The sequence below is a fragment of the Alosa alosa genome, chromosome 8, assembly GCF_017589495.1.
Source record: "Alosa alosa isolate M-15738 ecotype Scorff River chromosome 8, AALO_Geno_1.1, whole genome shotgun sequence".
NCBI classification, from domain to species: Eukaryota; Metazoa; Chordata; class Actinopteri; order Clupeiformes; family Clupeidae; genus Alosa; species Alosa alosa.
The window spans coordinates 10,491,290-10,516,014 of NC_063196.1; the positions used below are offsets into that span (position 1 = coordinate 10,491,290).

Consider the following 24,725-nt stretch of genomic DNA (forward strand, 5'->3'; position numbering starts at 1 on the left):
AAGTTTTTTAACTGCATATAGTCATCATGGTCCCTATAGTTTGACCCCACTTCCCACCCCTTCCCTTGACGAGCAATAAAGTCCCACAGACAGCAAAATGTGGTTTAACATTCCTCAGACAAGGGACACTAAAAGAAAAAAATGTCTATATATTAAAAATATGATTTTCAAATGGATCAAGGCAGTCACGTTTAAAAAAATAAACGCTATTTATAGTACTCAAATTAACTCTCATGCTTGCTATCAGACTTCAAGTGAAACAAACAACAAAAAAAATTGACAAGACAAAAAACAAAATCCGCTATTTCACAGTTATAAGATTCAACTAACCGCCAAAACGCAACAGCCTCCACGTCACTACCAGTCCCTGTGGCGCAAGAGGAAATTAAATTAAAATGTTCAGAACTTATGTTAAGAGCGTTACTTTGTGGGGGACGGACGGACAGAGAGAGAGAGAGAGAAAAAAATCAAACATGATTGGCATTTCTAAAATGTCTGACATAATATATGGCATAAGGTCACAGTGTTGCCTGCATCCCATAATATTCTGCACGTGTTACCTTTCCTAGAAGTGAATGCAGAACCAAGGCAGGCCAGGATAAGGACATCAGTGCGTGGAGCATTCAGTTTAGTGTCAGTGGCATGTTTGGCAAACAGGACTCAAAGGGTGTGTGTGTGCAGTGAATGTTCTGTCAAGCAGAGACACAAGGCAGACACTCCCCTCCACTCCACACAGGTTCTCTTCATCGCCAAGGCAACAGAACATTCCAGTTGGTGTACAAAGTTTATATTTTAAAAAAAGTTGTGCACAATTGGTCAACATAGCAGCCAATGGATGATTGAAGGAGACACACACTCACGATGGTAAAAGAAAAAAAACAAGAAGAACAAACACCAAGAAACACCATCCAAGGTTATGCTGGTAGATTTTTTTTTCCCTTTGAAAACAATCTGAAATCTCACTATACAACTGTTTCACAGCTCAAGTTATTTCTTCCCTTTCCTCAAGCGATTTCACTCAAAAGTGCAATCACCTCATAGGCAACTGCATTTATTAAATCAGTTTGTTCCGTTCATTGCATTAAATCTGTTCATTCCCATCTATTAAGATACTCATCTCTCTTCCAACACTCACCCCCCTCTCATCGCTCCACACCACCCCAAATCCCCACCTCTGCCACCATCCATCAGTTCAGTATGCCTACACCACCTCTTTGACCAGCCACGGGCGGCCAGCCCGCGGCTTCTTCTGGTGTCAGCTTAGTTGTCCCAGTGGCCCGTAGTGTAGCCGCACTCCTGGCACTTGTGCTTCACGGGTGGCGAAAGCATCTCCTCCTCCTCTTCCTCGACCATCATCTCCTCCTCCTCTTCCTCGACCATCATCTCCTCCTCCTCTTCCTCGACCATCATCTCCTCCTCCTCTTCCTCGACCATCATCTCCTCCTCCTCTTCCTCGACCATCATCTCCTCCTCCTCTTCCTCGACCATCATCTCCTCCTCCTCTTCCTCGACCATCATCTCCTCCTCCTCTTCCTCGACCATCATCTCCTCCTCCTCTTCCTCGACCATCATCTCCTCCTCCTCTTCCTCGACCATCATCTCCTCCTCCTCTTCCTCGACCATCATCTCCTCCTCCTCTTCCTCGACCATCATCTCCTCCTCCTCTTCCTCGACCATCATCTCCTCCTCCTCTTCCTCGACCATCATCTCCTCTTCCATACCACACCTCCCCTTCCTCTTCCTCGACCATCATCTCCTCCTCCTCTTCCTCGTCCTCCTCGCCTTCCTCGCCCCCGGGCAGCTGCACCTTGACCCAGCCGTCGGCGGCCAGCCCGTGCTTCTTCTGGTGCCGCTTGTAGTTGTCCCAGTGGCCCGTAGTGTAGCCGCACTCCTGGCACTTGTGCGGCTTCTCGCCGGTGTGGCGCAGCATGTGGCGCTTGAGGTTCATGCTCTGGTTGCAGCTGTAGCTGCACAGTGCGCACTGGAAGGGCTTGGCGCCCGAGTGCACGCGCTGGTGCCGCTTGAGGTTGGCCAGGTTGCCGCAGGCGTACTCGCACAGGTGGCACTTGTAGGGCTTCTCGCCCGTGTGCACGCGGTGGTGCCGCTTGAGGTTGTCGAAGTGCGCCGAGGCGTAGTCGCACTGCGGACACTTGTACGGCTTCTCGCCGCTGTGCGTCTTCATGTGTCGCGCCAGGTGGTTGGGGTAGTGCGTGAGGAAGGGGCACGCCGCGCACGTGTACACCCGCTCGCTGGCGCCGCCGGACCGTTCGCCCGGCCCGCTCGAGTCCTTGGTGAGGAGCTCGAGGGTGCAGCGGGCGCAGATCTGGGCCGAGGAACCGTCCTCGTCGTCCAGGGCGACGCCGCACAGGCGGCAGGTGAAGGGGAAGAGGAGAGGGGGCAGGGAGGCGGGAGGCTGAGGCTGTTGAGGGGGAACGGGCGGAGGAGGAGGACGAGGAGGAGGAGAGTGGAGATCAGGCGGACGCTGGTGCTGGTGGTGTTGCTGGGGTTCTGCTCTGGGGCCATCAAAAGCCTGTAGGAAACCGCCATCGCCTCCACCCACAGGTAGATGAGCCAAGTCATTTCGGGACACCATTTCTGAGGGGGGAGATAAAGATAAATAGAACATTATATAATTATTACAATATAAAATTAAGTAATAGATAATGGAAAATGTAACCTTTGCTTCTGAAGCTCAAACTGCTGCACGACGCAACATTTTATCTCCCGCCGGTTGCTACATAGCGCAACATTGAATCTCCCGCTGGTTGCTGCGTAGCATAGCATGCTTTTTATTTCATGTTTCTAGGTGCTACAGATGCTTAGATATTACATTCTGGTAGACGTTGACAATTTTTAGTATTTTTTAAGAAAACCCTCAGGAAATAAGGTTATTTAGTCTAGAATGCCATAGGATTCTATAGGCGTTTTTAGGAGTAAATGGGTTAATCTGTCAGAGGAGTGAGGTTGATGACAAGCTTTGCAAAGAGAGCAATCTCTTGTATTACAACAGCATGAAGCTGTTTTATGCAAGACTGTGTTAGATCTATAGCTTGTGGCAAGAAATTACTGCTTGGTGCAGACTGTTCCTGCTTGATAACAGCCAAAGTGCATTTCAAAATCTGACATAAAACAGAAGACACGGGAGGTGAAACATCACAAAATGAACTCCTAACAGTGAGGCTACATCAGGCATGTAATTGAAGCGTCTCGTTCGTGGAGCGTCTGCTGGAACAATTGGCTTCTACTATAATCAATGGAATTGGCTACACGATAGTGACAGGCACATTAGAAAAATTAAATGTCCAAAATTAGACATTCTGAAAAATTCTAAAACAATTGCGGCCTGGCTGTGGCATATCATCACACCATGCAATCCCAGCTCCTCTTCCCTACCAGCTGCTCCTTACCATTATTACTCGTCCTAGCTGCCTCCCTCCTGGCTCTGTGGCTCCTAAGGGGCCTCCGGAGACTGTGTCCCCCACTGACGGCACTCCTCCGTGGGCCACCGGTGACTCGGCCGCCCCCTCCCTGCTGCTGCCCTCCAGGGCTGGGTGCAGCAGCAGCAGCAGCAGCAGCAGAAGAAGAAGCAGGTGGCGCGACCATGCCAGCGGTGACTGTGGCACCCCCAGTGGCGGAGTGCATACGCTGGTGCCTCTTGAGGTTGCCGAGGGAGCTGCAGGCAAAGGTGCAGCTCTGGCACTTGTAGGGCTTTTCGCCGGTGTGGATGCGCAGGTGCCGCTGCAAATTGACCAGCTGTGCCGAGGCGTACGTGCACAGCGGGCAGCGGTACGGCTTCTCGCCGTTGTGCGTCTTCATGTGCCGCTTGACGTGGTTGGCGTAGCGCGACGAGAAGCCGCACAGGTGGCACGAGTGCAGCTTCAGCAGCGAGCCGTCGTCGCCGGCGACCAACCCCAGCCCCTCTCTGTCCATCAGCCCTTCCGCTGCCGCCTCCGACCTCGAGGCGGCGGGACCCCCAGCGGCCCTCCGGTAACCCCCGGGCCCCTCTCTTACTCCCAGGCTCCCAGCCTTGCAGCAGTGTAGGCAGTAGGGGCCCACAAGGTCCAGGCCGGTCCCTAAGGGGTCCTCCGACAGCCGTCCGCAGGCCCTGCAGGCCAGGTAGGAGGGGAAGGCCGACTCGGAGGAGGGGGTCGTGGAGGCAGATGCGTTGGCGGCGGAGGTGGTGAGTGCGTCACGTTCGCTGCGAGGCTCTTCGGTGTCGCTCTCCATGCTCAGGCGGCTGTAGGAGGAGCTTTCCTCGTCGGCCAGGGAGAACACGGGCAAGCCCAGGTCAGCTGCAGGGACACAGGTGGACACAGGACAGATGGGTGATTTGTGGGTGGGTGGTCACATGAACATGTGGTTGTAATTCAGCAATTGTGACATATAGTCAGATCATTATGGTTTCTTTGACCTCGAAGGAATTTGTATACAATAGAGGAAAAAATATTATTTTTTACATGAGATGACTCCTTGCAACAAATAAAAAAACAACAGTTTCTAGTCTTGCCGTGATCCCCATTTAAGTTATGATGAGCTATTTACAAGTCCAATGAAGCCTTTTTGACAAGAAATTATTCTTGATTTTGAAGTGTACACACACACACACACACACACACACACACACACACACACACACACACACACACACACACACACACACACACACACACACACACACACACACACACACACTAATCAGCACAGCATCAGGAGACATTTGCAACTTCACACATATGCTGTGCCAGGTAATCTGAGGGGTTCACAATATCAAAGGCTTTTCTCTATACCACAACCACACCAAATTATCCTGTCATGTCAGCACTTTAACAAAGGATAACACCACTATTTATGCTGACTGAAACTGAAACATAATCAGTAATATAAATATTCACTATGCCATGGTGAAATTCCATATTAGATCTGAATATGAGCATTGTTCTGGTAATGATGAACTGGCCACATTATGAAAACATTGTATGTATTATGTATACATTATATCTACATAATGCATGTATTATTACATAGCAAATACATCTACACATGCAAAATTACATATGCATTATAGTGTGATACATACATGCAAAATTACATATGTACTATAATGTCTAATGTCATAAATGCTAAATATCTGTTCCAATGTCTCTACTGACAATGCAGGTCTTTCATTCACAGCCTTTCTATTGATTGCTATCAACAAGTAGAAGTTGTTGAATTGAATCGCTAATCCAAGGCATTCAACATGGACAGACGATACACATGATGTTAAAATCTTTTAACAGTGATACATAATTACATTGCATGCTTCACTACCCTATACTATTATAATACACGCAGAAAAAATCCTTTTTGTAGAAAAAACAAACTCAGCAACAGCATGCCCCCTCAACATCTAGTGCAAGTATCCCACAACAAACTTGAAATCTACAAAGCAGAATGGCATCACGACAAAGTATTACAGCAATCATTTTTTTCTTCAATGACGCCCGTATTCAAGCTATTTTATCACCTTGTCAAGTAATCAAAAACCTCCTGTCGCCTTATACTTACTGAAATCGTGGTCTTCCAACAAGCTTTGAAAGGCTTTTTAGGAAATGAAAAACAAACAACAAAAAAAAAGACGTTAAAAAAACACTGTTGTTCGAGAATAGAGTCAAAGGGGGAGGAGGTGGAGACGGCTAGGGAGCCTGAAGCTGGCCCGCTCTCCACCTCTCTGTCTGGCTGTCTGTCTGGAGAAACGGCCTTCTCTGGCAGCGAGAGATGACCAGCAGACCGAGTGAACGAGCGAGCCTGCAGCTGCTGCTGCTCTACACACACACAGACGAGCACAGACACGGCGTCTCTCTCCCCAACTCAGTGCGGAGTGAGAGTGAGACTGTGAGCGAGAGCGCGGTGGAGAGTGAGAGAGACGACTGCCTGGTCTGAGCTTTATATTGGGCTTTTCACAAACCCCTGGTGGATGATTACTCTGCCTAATGATAATGATGATGACTATAATGGCTGTTCTGATGGTGATGAGGGGAGATGATGATGATGATGATGATGATGATGATGATAATGACACAGAGTGGAGAAGGCGGCGGCGATGATGATGATGATGATGATGATGATGATGATGATGATGATGATGATGAATAAATGCCTTCCCGTAATGGTGTCCTTGATGATGATGGTCGTCTTGACGACCCTTTATATAATAATGGTAGCAGGATGCTATTTTTTCTCTCTCTCTCTTTCTCTCTTCCCCTCTTTGTCTTTTTTTTCAGTGGGGGGGAGATCCACCAGTTTTTGGTTTCCGTCAGTTCACCCTGACAAGACGGTCATCAGCAAAACACAGTCCCACAGCTCCCCACCCTTTTAGCCCCCTGCCACACACACACACACACACACACACACACACACACACACACACACACACACACACACACACAACATGAGGGATGTTAACCATTCCCTGACTGATGTGTGTCCATAAAACACTCATTCGCCGCTAATGGCCTGCCATTTGCATCATAACGCAACAGACCCAAACATCAAGCCTGCGATAGGGAAGGAAAAATAGACAAAAGGAGCCACTGTGGGGTGGGTAAGGATCAAACATTGCCAATACATTCTCACAAAGACATTTCCCCTTCAAAACCAAATGACAATTTAGACACATTGGGAATCCATATAAAGTTTGAGGTTTCTAAAGGCTATCTAGGTAGACTGTGCTGGAGATGATAAACAACTTAAACGGAATATACCGGTATGCTGACATACATTGATATACTTGTGAACACCCAGGCTTAGCATAGCATATGTCAGCATTTAGCTGCTATTGTTGTTGTTAATGATGTTATCATATACTATACACTATATTTGCACAAAATAGGCTACTTGTCTGGCCAATTTAGACATTTTTGCATAATGAATTTACTGCAAAAATATTTTTTTTTATTGTATACTGTATATACACACAATCAACACCTTCAGCTCAACCTCTCCAAAACTGAGCTTCTGGTTATTTCCAGCTAATACAGCAATTTCCCAACACATCAGCATCTAGCTTGACTCATCTTCACTGACCCCTGCTAAAAGGGCACGTAACTAATTTCTCTGAGCATGCAGCCTCAGTCACAAAGTCATGTCAAGGAAGACACATGTAACTCCTTTGTTAGTTATTATTCATTGGTTTATAGCAGCCAGAATTAGATTTAAATCACTCACTCTGGCCTATAGGATGAGTTAGGTCTCGCTGCAGAACACATGATAAAAGGGGTAGAGCTGGATCTAGGTCCAACTCCTCCTACAATATCCGTGCTTGCACCCTACCATACATTGAGGTGATCATGTAGGTGGCGGTAATGCACCGAAGGGGGCCTAATCTGCAAATTAACGCTCTCAAGAAGAAGACGACTTTGCCCGAGCCCATAGATATATATATTGACAGCATATATGGGTGATTCTTCAATTGGGGGCAATTTTACCATCTCAAATATTAAATTATAAAATCAGGAACATTTTGGTTTAAATTATGCCAAGACAATGCTTACATACTTTAATATGACGGTATAATGCTAGCCACAACCGAGTTTAAATATATTTAAAATAATTTATATTTATTTGCCAACTGGCATTACAAAATGTCATTCCCATCACAACATCAAAAACTTGAGAATAAATTAAAATGATCTAACAAGGAGATAATTTAAACTCATTCATGTTGTAAACATTGTTAACCATCAACAATAAGTATAAATTCAAAATGTTCACATTCAGCAAATTACATATATTTTGATATTCTCACAATCAAAATGTGATTCAACAAAGTACACTTTTGTTTAATTTCTGGAAAAGTAGTTTTAGATATTTTTTCTTTGAATATGTGGATAAGTATTTCATTAAGCTTTTCATGTAGCAGCTCAATATTGAAGATAAAGCTATTTTTAAAGTATTTTTACTGTAAATTAAGTAACATGGCGGTAATGGCATGCTGTTCTGGTAATGACATAGTGTTTTTGGTAATGACAAGCAATGAAAAATGGGAATGTTTGAATAGACAAAAATAGGGACAAAACTAAACCAAAAACCTCTACATTTTTTTTTATAAAGAATCACATGAAACAATGGCATAAAACAGCAGAAAATATCAAAACAGACCATAACTATATTGAGATTATTACCGGTAGGAAAAAGATGGTATGGTTTAACAATGCATATTTCAGGCCTAAAATGAAACCTCCTTGAAATATCATTTTTATGTTTTTTTTTTCTTTTTGTTGTTTAATCTGCATCCCTAGGAAGATACAAATAAATGTTTCATGGCAACTGGTCATCGACAATTCTTACGTATACTTCCAATGTTAAATGCGTGCTAGAGTGGACATCTGTAAAAGTTAAGGTTAAGTCAGTATAAGGTTAAATATTTGCATAAAATATTTGTAGGCCTAGCATTTATTATTGTTTCTTGACTGACAGAAAAAAGAGGTCTTCCTATACTTTTCCCCTGTATTCTCTAGACCTTTCTGCTAATGTCTTGGGAGTCATGCTGGTTGAAAAAAAAAATGGGTAAATTAGTTTTAGGAAGTAAGGTATCTCACTTGAGTTTCATTGCAACATCAGACTATTAGGCTTCTTTAATTTAATTTCTAAACAGATGATAAAATCTAGATGGTGAAACAGAAAACTTGTCATTACCGCCATCACCTGTCATTACCGCCATCACCATCACGGCAAGTTTTGTGTTGGTAATGACGGTTGCGGTAATGACATGGCCATGAACATGAACTTTAAATACACATAAATAATGTGAATATTTCATTTTTTTTTCATAAAAATATTGCTGCAACAGCATTTATGGTAATGACGCTGAATAAGTCTACTCCATGATCAGAAGGAACACATGATTAAATTACTTACTTTTTCAGACATCAGATATCACTCTTCTCTCATGGCTGACATGTGCTTCCCTGTCACTATTCATTTCTATGGTTACGGCACAAACAAGTCTTATACTAAAAAAATCCTAGTAGTAATCGTAGACTGTCGTGGTAATGACTGTATTGTTTGGGGACAATACTAAATTTTTAAAAATATTCACAAATTGTATAGATGTGAACCAAAACAATGCAGAAAATGCATTTTTAAGTTACTATTTAAACATATATTGTGATTTTTTAATGTAATGATGAACATTTAAACACATTTTTAGAGCAGAAAAGTTTGAAAGTCTGGGTTGGGGACAAGGCCTAAGTAGCCAAATATTGGTGTTAAAAACAGTTTTATAAATCATAAAGATTTTAGTGTATTACTTTTTTTGGTGGTGCAATAAACATTATTTGAAACTAGATGTACCACAGAGCGGTACAAAATATGACCGCCGCCCAGTCCAGCACATTTTTTCCACAAAAAGAAATCACGCTGAAAGGCCTATATGATTCTGTCTCACTAAATTGCATTATCCACACTCAATTCTCACTGGTATCTGCTAAACAACAAGTACCAAAACATGATTAGTTCATAGATTTCACATGTAAAATTCATTTTATACAACCCCACCTCCATCTTGCCTGTTCATAATTCTGAGAAATTCTTGATTGTTTGTGTTATGTTTATGTTATGTGTGTGTGTGTGTGTGTGTGTGTGTGTGTGTGTGTGTGTGTGTGTAATGCGTGTCGTGTGTCGTGTGCCTGTGCATGCAAGCGTACATATGTCTACTGTGTGAGTATGTGTCATAACATTATGATTACTGTGAATGTATGTGTGTGTGTGTGTGTGTGTGTGTGTGTATCTGTTTGTGCACATGTGTGCACATGAAATGGGTTAACATGACCCCTGGAGGCAAACATACGGAAAAAAATGGTCATCCTAGGCCCTACAGTTCTCAACATATTCACAGAGAACTGTGTCTGCCCTACCCTTCTTTCGGGGAGTCCAGTCCAGCAGGGGGGCTACAGATCAAAACGAAAAATGACGGTTCCATGCTATCCATGTGGGGGGGTACATGCCCACCAAGTTTTGTGTACCCGGTCTTTCAGTGTCCCGGGAATCCTTGTTGGTGTATCGTCACTAAATGTACACATAAATTATTTTATTGTAAGGCCCCCATGAACGAAAAGTACACAAAACTTGGGATGCATTAGGAGGGTGTCATAATGATCCTACACTTTTAATTTCGTGCAGTTTTGACCTTGTCAGCCAGAGATATTGTGATGAAAACACCTAATTTTTTGCTTTTTTAATTTTTAACTAGGTGGCTATACATGAAATAAGTGGTAATGGGATGGGTTGACATGCCCCCTTAAGACCAACATACATAAAAAAAGGTGGACCTCCTAGGCCCTACGGTTCTCGAGATATTCACAGAAAACTGTCTCCGCCACCTACAGGCCAGTTGGTGTATAGTAACATAAATTAATTTATTGTGTGGCCCCCATGAACGGAATTCCACAAAACTTGGCGTGCATACAGAGGGTGTCATAATGATCCTACACTTCCAATTTCGTGCAGTTTTGACTAGGTTAGGTCACAGATACCTTCAGTTACAACACCTCATTTTTACTTTTTTGTGTTTAACTAGGTGGCGCTATACATGGAATGAGTGGTTATGGAATGAGTTGACATGGCCCCTTGAGATCAACATACAAAAAAAAATGGGCCTCCTAAACCCTACGGTTTTCGAGATATTCACAGAAAACTGTGTCTGCCCTACCCTCCTTTCGGGGGGGTCCAGTCCAGCGGGGGGGCTACAGATCAAAACGAAAAACGATGGTTCCATGCTATCCATGTGGGGTTACATGCACACCAAGTTTTGTGTACCCCGGTCTTTCAGTGTCCCAGGAATCATTGACGGAAATTTGGGCATGCGGGAAAAAAAAAAAAAAAATCTGACTAAACCTATATGACCGCCGCTTCGCTGCGCGGCGGTCATAATAACTAAACTATTTATTTTGTAATATAGTATTTCTAACATGAATTTATAACCTGGGGATATAAAAGTTCCCCTAATTGAAGAATGACTCATATATATATATCTATATCTACGGCCAGAGCCCTCACTTTGCGTATTATTGTACAATCGCTACATGTTATGTCCCAACAAAATACGGATTTATGTGCAAGTTGCTTCAGTTGGTATTTAGGTTTTTTTTTAGTTTAGCTAGTATTTATTTGGTATTAATTTGTGTCGTTGCTTAGCTTAGCATACGAAGCTAGCTACGGTAGCATGTCATTCGCTGCCTAAGGTTTAGCTAGCGCACTAAGCTAACCGTGACCGAAAAACTGAACCAATTGATCAAACAGTCATCACATGTAAAGGCACTTTAGCACTTAAAGCAACACAATACAGGTTGTTTACCTTAAGATAATGGATTTAAACTCATTCTGATGTTACACTGACTTATAATACGAAGAATTAAGTCATTATTGACTTAATAATATAAGACATTACCAATGTGGGTCCGAAATGCTTGATATTGCAGTATGATGGGTTGATCGGGTAGGATCAAGTTTCCAGACTGTTTTTTACTAGCAGCTAACATTAGCTACCCAAAACGGCAGAAGTGAACACATATTTATATTACGTATGAAACATGTGGTCTTGTTATATCAAAAAAATGACATGGATGTATGTATTCATGACATTAACAAGTCTACTTGTTACAAAATTGTTTAGTGAACTTCTAATCCTCGGTTGGCCAGCCGAACCAAATCAGTAGCAACAAGCTAACGACCCAGACCAAGATCCAGCTCCACCCCCTGGATCTTGTGGCCCTTTCTATTTGTCTCTAAATCCCCCGCCTGAGTTGGAAAGTGTAAATTACCCAGCTTTCTTGCAGCATTTCACGTAGGCACGCCCCCTTTACCTCGGAGTTCTTGAGGGTACCCTGAGGTGGCCGTATGACCTTACCACAAACATGGCTGCGCCCATAGTTGAGATGAGATGACATGCATTTTTTTTACATTGCTGCTTCAATCCAATCACCAATTCATGCATTGCACAGTTTTGCTGTGCGTGCAATACAATGTAACAATTTGTTTTCCAGCCCGTTCGCTAGAGGCTACATGTAGCACAAAACAATAACAATGACTAGCCTGCTAATGCCCCTCGTGGCTTGAGAGAAACGTGATAGCACTTGTTGAAATTGAAATAGAAATTGAGTTACTAAAAAAAGTTTTTATTATTAATTCACATTGACCATACCCAACAAGGGAGAATGAGGGACGTGTTCTCGTGTTCTAGACCAATGTCCAGCACTAACGAGACAGCTGCTGCCCTGGTGGCATCCATGTTCTTCCCAAAAAGACTACAAACGCCAGCGTTCGCGCTAGCAACATGTCGTACGGGTGGGCGTACAAGGATTTACAAGTCAAATGGATAGGCTAGTTGGAGCTGCCCACCTCAATGAGCTATGCTATGCTAGGGTGGGTGCTTCAGACTGAGTTACTACACGCACAGAGATGAGATGGTATGCATCATCTTATCTAACTCTGGGGGAAATGGTGAATAAGCTAAGTTCCCAAAATGTTGGCGTGTTCCTTTAATGTCATCAATCATGCTTTCTATATACCATTCTTATCAATATATCATACTTCACATATTGAAATGTTTTTTAAACACTTATAATCACAAGCCCAAAGACAAACAAAGTATCCTTTGTTCTCTTACTGAGAAAAAGTAAAGAGTGAATACTGGCTTTGATTTTTTGAGTTTACTAACTGGTAATACTATGTCCCGACATTCATGCTAATGAAGCAACTTTGATTGAGTGAGGGGTGAGGAAACAAAATTCCCTGATATTCTATTACTTTGCCCCAAAAATGATAAAATTCCCTGACTTTTCATGTCTGGAATAGACTTTCTAAAATTCCATAATTCCAGAAATTACATGACCCGTGGGAACCCTGGCCAGCACTACATGTAGTTGTTGCTACTTGTTTCAAACGTATTGCTGTGACAAATATGATGAATGAAGTCTACAACAATGACTTGTGTGCATTCTAGTGAGACAGAATAACATATAAGGATAGGTGAATATGTCTATATATTACATAGATTTCAACTCTGTGGAGCATTCTAAGGTTGAAGTGTCCAACATGTCTTCTTGTGCTGTGGCAGCAGATCTGCCCTACATTTAAAAAAAAAAACATATCTACCTGTTACTTATTTTTACATTTTAAGTTGAGCTTTATGGTAACATCTAATTATATATAATTTAATATTTTATCATTTTTTTCTAGGGCTGTCAATCGAAAAATTAATCGAATTAATTAATTAATTAATTAATTTAAAAAAAATTAATCGAATTAATTACATACTCTGTGATAAATTAATTGCATATATAATTTTTGCTGTGAAAGTATTTTAAATATTTAAATTCAAATTAATCATTGAATAATCAGCATTAGTGACATTCAAAAGTTCAAAAACTTTTATTATTTTTTTCACTGTTCAAATAAGGGCCATAATAATCTACGTTATGACCTAATATGCTGAGGAAATAAATTCAAAAGTGCTTCGGGAAGAAGTTTTTTTTTCACATACAATGCATTTCAGGCCACAGATATAACCTAGGGGACACAATGAAAATAAATTAACACTCCCCTCAATGTCAACACTATTTGTTCACATTGATGTGCGACTTTAGAGTTGACAAACTCCGGTGATATGCAAATTCCTTGCTACAGACATTGCAGAGGACTTAAAGTGGGATTAAAGTGAAAAAAAAAAATCATTTGACTGAACTTTTTTCAGGCCATAAGTCATACATTGTTCATATCTATCTATAGAGATAGCACCCCTTTTGCGGTCGCGACCTATTGATTTTTAATGTAGGCCTACAAAAAGATGCAAACAGCAAAGGGAGTATTCACCTTATTCACACAGCAGCCATTGTTTAAACCAAAACTACAGGGGCTACAGGGTACACTTACTATATAATTAATGCCACCTACAGGTGAATGCATAGAACCTATCATTCCTATGGTTTGTGTACCCTGCAGCCTCGTTTTAGCCGCCAATGGCCGCCATGTGAATAAGGCGAATTGAGAGTGTTTTTGATTGAGATTGAGTTTTCCTGATGAACAAAACAATATTTCAGTACCATCCCTGACCATTGCTGACTAGCCATTGCTGTTCTTTTCTACTGCAGCAATATTGTAGAAGGGCTTTAACTTACACTCTTATTTAATTACTTCAGGTCAAAAGTGGAGATTTTTTTCTTTTCTTGTTAATATGCAATTCAACAACAAGTAAAATATATAAAATCAAGTTTGCAAGACTTCCCATTTCCTCATCAAAGTAACGAATCAGAACATTCGAGATAATATTTCCATTTGTTGCCTCATCCGCATTTAATGAAAACGTGGTAATTTTGAGTTTTACAGACAACTCAGATTTCCAATGAGCAGCAATACTGTGTGTGCTCATCATGCAGGATGTCTGCGCATTTGATAACGACAATCTGGAGAGGGCGCTTTTGTCTTCAGCATCAGATTGTATAAGGTTGACAAGAGGTTGCGATATGGTGAGGGACAGGTCGTGTTGCGCTATGAAAGAACATGCATAGCCTACTTTCTGAGCGCAAAAACGGTCAGCCATAGATACACGTAGTTTGTAGTTCTCCCCCGTTTCCAACAGCCGCCCATCTCCATTTATTTTTTTAACTTATGACACCTGTGCCTTCCTTTAGCAACAACGCATCCATGACAGCTAGTGGCCTTGCCAAATAGACGCACACAAATCATGACGCTAATATGCGAGGTTCTGATTGGCCTACTGGTCATGATTTTGTGCTATAAATTAATAATATTTTATGGCAAAGTTTAAAGTTGACTATTTTAATTGCATGGTTACTTTTTGTCAACATACACTCACAACATACTGTCGTTAAATGTGAAGGCCTAAGCAAAATAGGCTACAAGGCTGTTTGTGCGTCACAAACACGACTGACCCCCTTACTCAACAGTTTGCCATGATGACAGTATTATTATTTTATGTTAACACGCTCAGTCAAAACCTTCCGCAAAACCTACCGCAAATTGTGAAAAACATTGTTGTTCATGTCATAACAGACGGGATAATAAATTGCATAGGCTACGGTTTATATTGCGTCGCTTTACACATATTATTAGTTGCATTGATTAAAAACTGTAACAATAATAGGTTACATCGGGTGGCATAGCAGGCTATCTGTTCAAGTCATAGCGACACCCAAAATGAATGACCTGACAAGAGTTCGCAAGAAATTGTCTACATTGATGCACGGAAAGAACACAGCCTACGCCTCTTCTCCGAATTCGCACATAGAGCTCACAATGTATCATATCCAACAAAGTTAAACGGATTGGCCTCATCAGCTGTCTCGATTGTGTCACTATAATCCAACTTTTAGACCGTTACTCCTCCAGACGTGTTTTTAAGCAAACGCCCCAGGCAATGAGACAAGCGTGTAGCTACAACATAAACAAAGCGAAACTCATGGCTGATGTATCTTCTTGAGCGGTCACTGATTGAGACACTATTAGGTCTTTAAACATTTGCCATCCCACACATTAATTAATCGGACCTAATATTTGTAGTTGCCTTAAAAAAAGGAAAAGAAAAGGTGATAGTCCCCCCTCCTATTTTTTCCTCATCAGATCTGCATCGATCTCAAATATGGCATTTCTAAAATCAAATTGACGGAAATCCGTCGTACGACGGAGAAGTTTAATCCTTGCCAACACCATCAGGCCGTTTTTTAAAGGTAAATGTTCCAATCAATGATCTAGGCAGTACATTTTCTTCTCTCTCCTTCATTTTACAGTCTAAAGGTTACGGACTAGAACGGCTTAGGGTCAAGGGTCAAAGGTCATACGGAATCGATTAATCTGAGGTATTTTTTTTAATCAGTTATTTTTTCTCAAATTAATTAATCGAAATTGATCAGTTATTTTGACAGCCCTCATTTTTTCATGTATGTCTACTTAAAGTTTAAAGGTTTTTTTTTTTTTTTTAGTTTTTGTGAGGTGTTAATCGCAATGTATAGATGCTGGATGGCATTTTTTATATTTTGAACAATAGCATTTAAGCCAAAAAAAAAAAAAAACAATACCATAATTTCTGACCTCAGCATACTTATTGTTATATTGTTTTAAAGGCTACATTATTCACATCTAACTAAGGAGGGAAAAACAGAAGTTTCTACTCCAGGCACCTTCATTCACAGGGCAGAGTAAAGAAATAGCAAGAACATCTGCACCTATAAGTTTTTATAAAACGTATCAGTGCAAAGCAGTAACTAGATGTACCGCATAGCGGTACAAAATATGACCGCCGCTCAGTCCTGTACATCTGTTCCGCGAAAATAAATCACACTTCAATTTGTCTCCATATTTTACTCCATCCCCCACTCTTGAAACTTTTGTGTATGCTTGTTTGGCATGCCTGAGTGTGTGTGTTGGCTGCACAGAAAGTAGCCTACTGGTGCTGAAAAGGTGAAATAGATTGTAGAATAGCCAAAGAAGATGTAGCATTGTTATAAAACCTTTAAAACAATCACAAGTAGGGCAGTTCATCACAGTTCATCCATTGCAACTGGATTGATGAAAGGTCACTTACACCTGTAGGCTACATTGTATTTGGGAAAAGCAAAAGGTATCAGCATAATGTTATTTATTTATTTATTGTGTTATTTATTTATGTATTTATAAACAAAAAACATCTCTGTCAGTTCCATGCCGTTTTCAACAGCTATCAAAAACAAAAGGTCATTTTTGGATGGATGGATTTTTTGTGAATGTTTCTTCTTCTACATAAGATTTTAGTCATCTTTAGTTCATGTAATACTTTATTGTCAATGCACAAATTAAGTAACAGTAGTCTGAAACGAAATGCTGTTTTACATCTAACCAGTGGTGCAAATAACTGACATGTCCAAATGGGCCTTGATGAAATGCGTCGCTAGACTGTTCATACACATTTTAACGGGCCAAAGTTGAAGAGCTTTTGTCCGTTATTGTTCGTGCAAATATAGGCTGATTCATGTTCCCTTGCATTGTGTAACTGAGGTCCATGGCTAGTCTGGCTTTCATCAGACCAAGCTCAATCTTTTAAGAAATCAAAAAATAAATAGCGGGCAGATCAGGCTGGGTTCACCCAGCCTAGTCCATAGGCACCCGATATTGTTTAATTTTCCGATTGAGATATACACGCTCTGGCTATTCTAAATGCAAAAATGCATCAGGGAGTTATGACAAAACTGTAACTAACAAACTAGATCCTAATAAAGATGTTAGCTTCCCTAAGCTACAGGTAGGATTATAAGGTAGGCCTATTTACAACATAAATTGTCAATAGGCTATGCTGGCGACACAAATAAAATCTCCTTTGGAAACCAATGGCTTACGCCTTACAGTATCAAGCGGACTTAAACTGCCATATCGTGGCGAAAAGTTGTAATAACATTCACGCAGCTCCATGAGTCAAGGAAAGCGCGAATGAAGTAGCCACTTCTAAATGGGACCCACTACACAGTAGCTTAAGGTGTGTTGCTAAAAGCAGCCATAATGAAATGAAGGTGTCATTGTTTGGATACTTCACACACATGTGCTTTTTAATTTCACAGACTACAACTACCAAGCTGGAATCAAAGCACATCGATTCCCCTCTCACACCCTGCACGCACTTAAAACAAAATAAACAGGCTCACGCATGTATAGGCAAAACTGTATCAGACCCGGTGTAGCGTTGGTAAATCTTCCATTGCACAGAATGATTTTGTAGCACGTGCAATAAATGACAGTCGAAAGATACAAACAGTGCTGCTATCAATTTGTTTGGTATAACCGCATTTATAGTTTTCTACAAATGCAATCAATCAAAATGCCTCCATCACTCAACCAACGCTTACTTGGTAACATTACCTAGGTCCTTATTGATATTACAAGATTAACGCATTGCCTGCAGTAAAACCAAGCATGTCCGATAAACATCCTCAGATTTATTTTCGCTTCAAGAAGAAATGGGAATTACACTTCATGTGAACATCGTCCTGTCCTTATTAGATGTTCGCTGCGGTAAATTACAGTCCTTGTAGGAAGTGTCCATTGTTTTTCCCCAACCCACTTTTTAACTTCCAACAAAATTACGTCTCACTGCAACGATCGCCATCTAGTGGACAAACGACTACTTATCGCCAATACTGAAAATGCAGCCATGATGATGATGATGAATATTTATTTTGGCTTTCTTTTGATCCTACTGAATTTGTAATTATGTATCGGCCGTTCTAATACCGATAGTATGTGGGTGCCTGTGTGTGTGCATGTTTATATGTGTGCACCGCCATTTACAGGCCAATGAGTGTACAGTCACTAAATGTACACATAACCTAATTTTTTTAGACCCCCATGGATGAAATTCTACTTAAACTTGGCATACCCCCAGACCCCCAGAGAATGTCAGGTCAATCATACACATAAAATTTGGTGCAGTTCTGAACATCTTAACTGAAGATAGGGGCGATTAAAGCAGAATAATATTGCATTTTCATTTTTTACCGGAGGGGGAGGGGGTGTAAATCACAAATGAGTGATTATGAGCCAGGTTGATGTGGGCCCTTGAGACCAACATACCATAAAAGAGAACTGTGTCTGCCCACAGAGAACTGTGTCTGCCCTACCCTCCTTTCGGGGCCAGTCCAGCGGGGGCTGCAGATCAAAACTAAAAAAATGACGGTTCCATGCTATCCATGGGGGTACATGCCCACCAAGTTTTGTGTACCCGGTCTTTCAGTGTCGGGAATCCTTGTTGGTGTACGTCACTAAATGTACACATAAGTTATTTTATTGTAGGGCCCCATTGACCCGAAAGTACACAAAACTTGGCATGCATTAGGAGGGTGTCATAATGATCCTACACTTTTAATTTCGTGCAGTTTTACCTTGTCAGCCAGAGATATTGTGATGAAAACACCTAATTTTTTGCTTTTTTAATTTTTTAACTAGGGTGGCTATACATGAAATAAGTGGTAATGGGATGGGTTGACATGCCCACTTAAGACCAACATACAAAAAAAGGTGGACCTCCTAGGCCCTACGGTTCTCGAGATATTCACAGAAAACTGTCTCCGCCACCTACAGGCCAGTTGGTGTATAGTAACATAAATTAATTTATTGTGTGGCCCCCATGAACGGAATTCCACAAAACTTGGCGTGCATACAGAGGGTGTCATAATGATCCTACACTTCCAATTTCGTGCAGTTTTGACTATGTTAGGTCACAGATACCTTCAATTACATCACCTCATTTTTACTTTTTTTGTGTTTAACTAGGTGGGCTATACATGAAATGAGTGGTTATGGAATGGGTTGACATGGCCCCTTGAGATCAACATACAAAAAAAATGGTCCTCCTAAACCCTACGGTTTTCGAGATATTCACAGAAAACTGTGTCTGCCCTACCCTCCTTCGGGGGTCCAATTCAGCGGGGGCTACAGATCAAAACTAAAAACGATGGTTCCATGCTATCCATGTGGGGTTACATGTCCACCAAGTTTCGTGTACCCCGGTCTTTCAGTGTCCCGGGAATCATTGACGGAAATTTGAGCATGCGAAAAAAAAAAAAAAAAAAAAAAAAATATGACTAAACCTATGCGCTGCGCGGCGGTCATAATTAGAGAAAATGCTGCACTCTAGTGGGCAAAACGTTCATGACACAGTTAAGCATGAGCTGCAGTGATGAGTTATAGGATATAATACTAAGGACGGAATAAGTCAGTGTAAAACTGTACACAAATTCAGATGTTAAACAAAGTCAGATGGTCAGTGTTATAATCTACACAAAGATCAAAGGAGGTTAAGGAGCCTTAACGAAGATTGTGTCATACTAACTAATTTCACGTGTTGGTAAGTGGCTAACAATATTATTTGGTAATGTTCAACATTATAAACCTAACATCTGCATTGAATAATCACAATAACTGTTCTTATTCAATCCAATGTTCTGCACAAGTCAAGGGTCAATGGTTTATTGAAAATATTGTCCAGCTGTTCATCAGTTGACCTTGCATCTAACTAATTAATTCACCTTACAGGGTTACCATTTGTATATATTTATGGTTATTGTTATTATAATTTGCTATTGTTCTTATTCTGTTACAAGTATTTAATGTATTACTATTATTGGTATCTTTTATGCAAGCTAGGTCTACTTTAAACTGTTATTTTGATGTTCAAATGTAAACATTTAATGATGTTTATTGTTATTATTGTACATAACTTTAGACAAAAGTGTATGCTTCAATCATAAACATATACAAATAACCTTTCTGCTATTAATGTCCTTATAACCACATAATTAAATCAAACTGTTATATTCAGATGCTTATATTGCTTTATAAACTCACCTGTGTATCTATCCAGCCCTATGCCTTTTCCATCATTGTCTGAGTTTGTAAAATCAAGATCTTGTCCCAGGATCAGATCACTCTCAAAGGTGAGGCTTGCTGCTGTTTCAAGTCCTATATCATCTTCAGAATCCACTAAAAACAAAAAAATATCAACAATAAAAAAAACAACCATTAGGATAACTCAGCCCCAATAAATCAACATATATATCCATACAAAACCATGCTTACATTAACACATTACATTTAATTAGTACAAGTATTATATAATGAAAATATGACACATAAAGGGGTTTAGCACAGTCAAAACACCTTTGAGGTCCAGGTCTCTCTACCAGTGTACTAGCGTTTTGCCTCCATGCAAAGCAGACGGTGTACAAAAACCAGGGTACAGTAAATATTAGCTTATTTATCTATTTAAACCTCATATATGTCATCTGTGGAGTCTGCAATGGTAACATTAGATTAACAGGTGAGAGTAGTATGAGCGTATGGAACTTAAGAGCTGGTCTTCTTATGTCAACTTGAATTTCCCCTGGGGATCAATAAAGTATCTATCTATCTATCTAGTGACCCTACAGTAATCAAACAGATGTCTCTTTGCTCAATTTCAAAAGACTGTAGGGAATTAAAACAGAAAAGTAATCAAAAGATCAGATAAAACCCCCACCACCTTATTCCCAATTGTGTTATTCATCGGCCCCAAACTCTTTGTTTTGGATGAATTCCTTACACTTTACAGGTTGTGGATTCTGCTGTTTTCTTCTTGGCATCTTCCAGTCAGCCTCTCTGGTCATGCACCTGCTTCACGATGCCTCATGTATCTATCAGCTCATTGTTAGCAATTTGACATCTTTACTAAATTTAAAGGCACGGGTTTGTGTGAATAAACACGTTTTAGAGCCGCTTGCACAGGAATGTCAACAACCCCATAGGACAGAGGTGTTGCAAAATCGAATGACATCCAAAACACGAATAGCCTGGAGTTAGCTTGCTTGCTTGCTAGCCATAAATCTTGAAATGCTGTTGAAGATTATAAATTAGACCAATTATTAGCGGCGAGATAATGTTTTAAATCAAAAACATAACGTTTAGTTAGATAGCGTTGATAAACGTTGTCTATACACAATTTGGGTTGTAAATACTAGCTATCTTGCTAGCTTGTTGGGTATTTGTTCTTTCCATGTGACAGCAACTGCACAAGCTAACACTAGACCATGTAAACCAAACTAGAGCTACCCAGCGAGATAAGAACCGTCAATGTGTTGCAAGCGCATATCTACAAATATCTTGTAAAGTTATCCGTTTTTATTTTAACAGATACCAACAACGTAGTGTATCTGTTAGTCTCTAGTTAGCTAGCTTGCTAACTGAGCTACCTGTCAAGATTACAAGATAGCGAGCTAGCTTGCAAATTGAGAAGGGGCTAGATCATTAGATATCACACACGTTCGTCTTGCTATTTTAATTCTATTTGTCACGAGCCGAGCTATCGATGAGGATAACTTGGCTAGTAAACAAGCTATGCTAGTCAGTTAGCTAACAACATTTCATAAACATATTCATAGTTTAGATTGTACGTGTGAATAATGATTTTCTTTATATGCAAAAACATACGCAGCGTAGAAAATACAATACCTAGCTATCCGCCATTCCATAACAACATCGGCCACAAAGAAAGGCAATTAATGGGCTTTTTTTCATAACTTAATTGATTTTTAGATTGCTATTGTATACATTCTCTTCCGCTATGTTGCGTGTTTCCGTTTCCTTTTGACCTCTCCATTCAACTGGGATTTGTAGTCCATACGCATTTGCGCATTATTATTATAGCTCTGGTCCGAATTATGTTGGTGTGGCATGGCCAGAGAAGGCTAATCTGATTGAAATATTGTTTTAAATGATATATTGACATCTATATTGATTCTGCATCGTCTTCCTGCGCTCTGAAAGTATCATTGTATGTGACTGCATAGGCATACAACAGTCTGGCCTTATAATTTATTTTCATTTGAGAAATAACTTCTGCCATATTAATCCACAGTAGGCCAACTACTTCATGCAAGCCCTTTAAAATAAACAGTTGACCTCCAGTTGCAATGCATATAGCCTATAGGCTTCTTTACATTTATTATTTTTCTAATTACATAGATGCAGATAGGCCTAAGGGAAATTTGGAGGATATTCTTCGCTACGTTTGGGCTAGTTCAACCAGGCTCTGTTTTAACTATCAATGAGACTATAACGATACAACGATAACTATCAACTAACATTCAAGAATGGACCGTCTTTTTAATTTTCCTCAGTGAATTGTTCTACTAGACGGTTCTTTTAATGCCTGCTTCATCTTAGCGCACAGAAGGGGGAGGGAATCTCTGAGGTTAACGGGGATCTCCTTGTCAACGTCATGTAGCGTTGGTCGGACCGTGGGATCCAGCGAAACATGCAGCTGACTGAGGGGTGACGGACAATATGCAGCAGTGGGAGGGTTCGGTAAAACCTACCGTTCTCGGCTGTTCAATGGGAGGAGCCAATCGGTGGCGGTGGCAGTGTGAAAGAGCGCTGACAGAAGGTAAGGTGTCGTTTTCCCTCATAGCCTTTATACCCTCATGCTTTATATGTTTTAGGCTACCTTAAACGATTTGGCATTTCCGTTATTGTATAAAATATGCCGAAAATCTTTACAGTTATAGATTTATACAGAGGAGTGATGGAATACATGATAAACTTGCCACTCCCTGCAGTGTATGATGCCCTGGCCAGACCATATGATTAATTATTTAAATCGGTGTGCACTGGTAGGGTGTTTTTCAAAGTAGCCTAAATATGTATTGGTATAAGCCCAAGTACGCTCTCATTTCTACGCGTTCGAGTCTGGTAAGGATATCGCCCAGCGCCTCATTGCTGTCTCCAAAGTGGACATGCTTTCAGGCGAATTCTTGCAAATCCGCTGACCCGTTTGGCTGCACCATAAAACTGCAGGTGGATACAAGTAAGCGTTTTTTTGTATTATTAAAACAGATCCTGGGTGTATAGGGGACACTTAGGTGTGTCAATCATATGTTTCGAATATGCTATCAAAACCCGCATTGGCGCTCTCCTGTCCGGATGGAGTTATTTAATGGGGTCTGCTTGTCTCCTCCCTCACAGATACATGCCGCCGGGCTGAAAACGGACCATGTAATTTCCTTTGATTGCATAGCAACAGCTTTTCAGTAGTTTTTAAGCAGGACTTTGCAGAAACCGATCTATTGCGGGTCTTGTCGTATGCGTATTTTGGCAAGAATATGTTCGCGCACTCCAAACAGCCTGGAAGTGAAGGACAGAGTGGTAGGCATGTTCAACTATTGTAGCAGGCTGCAAGCTGCTTCTACAGTAGGTAATCGCAGAATGTGGTTGGCCGAATAATAAGAAAGCAATCAGTTCAGAGCTCATAAACCAACAGCTGTACTGATACGCCAAGCATGTTTTGTTTCAGATTCGACTAACAAGGTCGCTTGAATGTGCCTACATATTTTCAGCAAGCTACCAATTTGTTTTCTTCTTGCAACGTGGCATTATTGACACAAGAATAAGAGTATGCTTATTTCAGGATAGACTCTGATCCATGCCGTTGTATTGTAATCCAAACCAATGGTTTATGTGATGTTGAATGAATGTCTGTGAGGTACTTGACATGCTGTCAAGAAATGTAGCCTATGCTCACTCTTATCTCAGATTTAAGACCGTACTGCTCTGTGCACTGACTGAGGCAAAGTCATGTGGGACCAACTATCTAAATTTGCTCCCTAATCCCCATATGGACGTGTACTTGGATCACCTCTCTCTCAGCATCCAGAGGGCTCTTTAAAAGAGGTCACATGACCAGAGGGAAGTGCCCTGACTTAGCAACAATAACTGCAACAGTTACTACTATGGCTGTGTTGTGTGAAACTGCTCTGCTTCAAATGGAATGATCACAGGTCCTTCCTACCTCCACCTCCGTGTGCTCTCATAAGAAGCTTTGGTGCTTTTTTGGCAGGACAGGCCAAGGCCAAGCAGCAGCACTGTGTTCGCTCGATCGCAGGAGATGGAACTATGAGAGACTGTCTGAAGCCAAGCTGATTATGTAACTGAGGGGCCTGAATGCACTGGTACAATGGCTGAACATAAGACAGTGGAAGCTGATCTCTGTTGCACAGCCGACTCAAACATATTTCCTTAATCCCCACAGCTATGCAACCAGTTGTTCTGCTTGGTCACATTCATTCATTCATTCATTCATTCATTCATTCATTCATTCATTCATTCATTCTTTCTTTCATTCTTTCATTCAGTCAGTCATTTAGTCATTCAGTCATTCATTCATCCATTCAGTC

General features: G+C 41.0%; 2 protein-coding genes across 4 annotated transcripts in view; one reads left to right on the forward strand and one right to left on the reverse strand.

Moving 5' to 3' along the window:
• Window positions 1-263: 263 nt before the first annotated feature.
• Window positions 264-22,113, reverse strand: znf513a (zinc finger protein 513a). 3 transcript variants are annotated; one of them, XM_048250998.1, is made up of 7 exons: window positions 22,006-22,113; window positions 21,101-21,198; window positions 20,368-20,502; window positions 5,548-5,580; window positions 3,408-4,292; window positions 1,727-2,595; window positions 264-1,210 (listed from the first exon to the last, which is right to left on the reverse strand). In XM_048250998.1, the coding sequence occupies exons 2-7, from the start codon at window positions 21,162-21,164 to the stop codon at window positions 1,202-1,204; spliced, it is 1,995 nt and encodes a 664-aa protein (XP_048106955.1). In that variant the 5' UTR covers window positions 21,165-21,198; window positions 22,006-22,113; the 3' UTR covers window positions 264-1,201. The 3 variants fall into 3 exon arrangements, with proteins under 3 accessions (XP_048106955.1, XP_048106958.1, XP_048106956.1); XM_048251001.1 differs by lacking the exons at window positions 5,548-5,580; window positions 21,101-21,198; XM_048250999.1 differs by lacking the exon at window positions 5,548-5,580 and having other exon boundaries at window positions 21,101-22,113.
• A 689-nt stretch (window positions 22,114-22,802) lies between these two features.
• si:ch211-278j3.3 (E3 ubiquitin-protein ligase RNF19A) overlaps window positions 22,803-24,725 on the forward strand; it is a 29,690-nt gene continuing 27,767 nt past the window's right edge. Inside the window, exon 1 of the mRNA XM_048250550.1 lies at window positions 22,803-22,939. The gene's annotated coding sequence lies outside the window, so the exon portion shown is untranslated. The remainder of the gene's footprint in view (window positions 22,940-24,725) is intronic.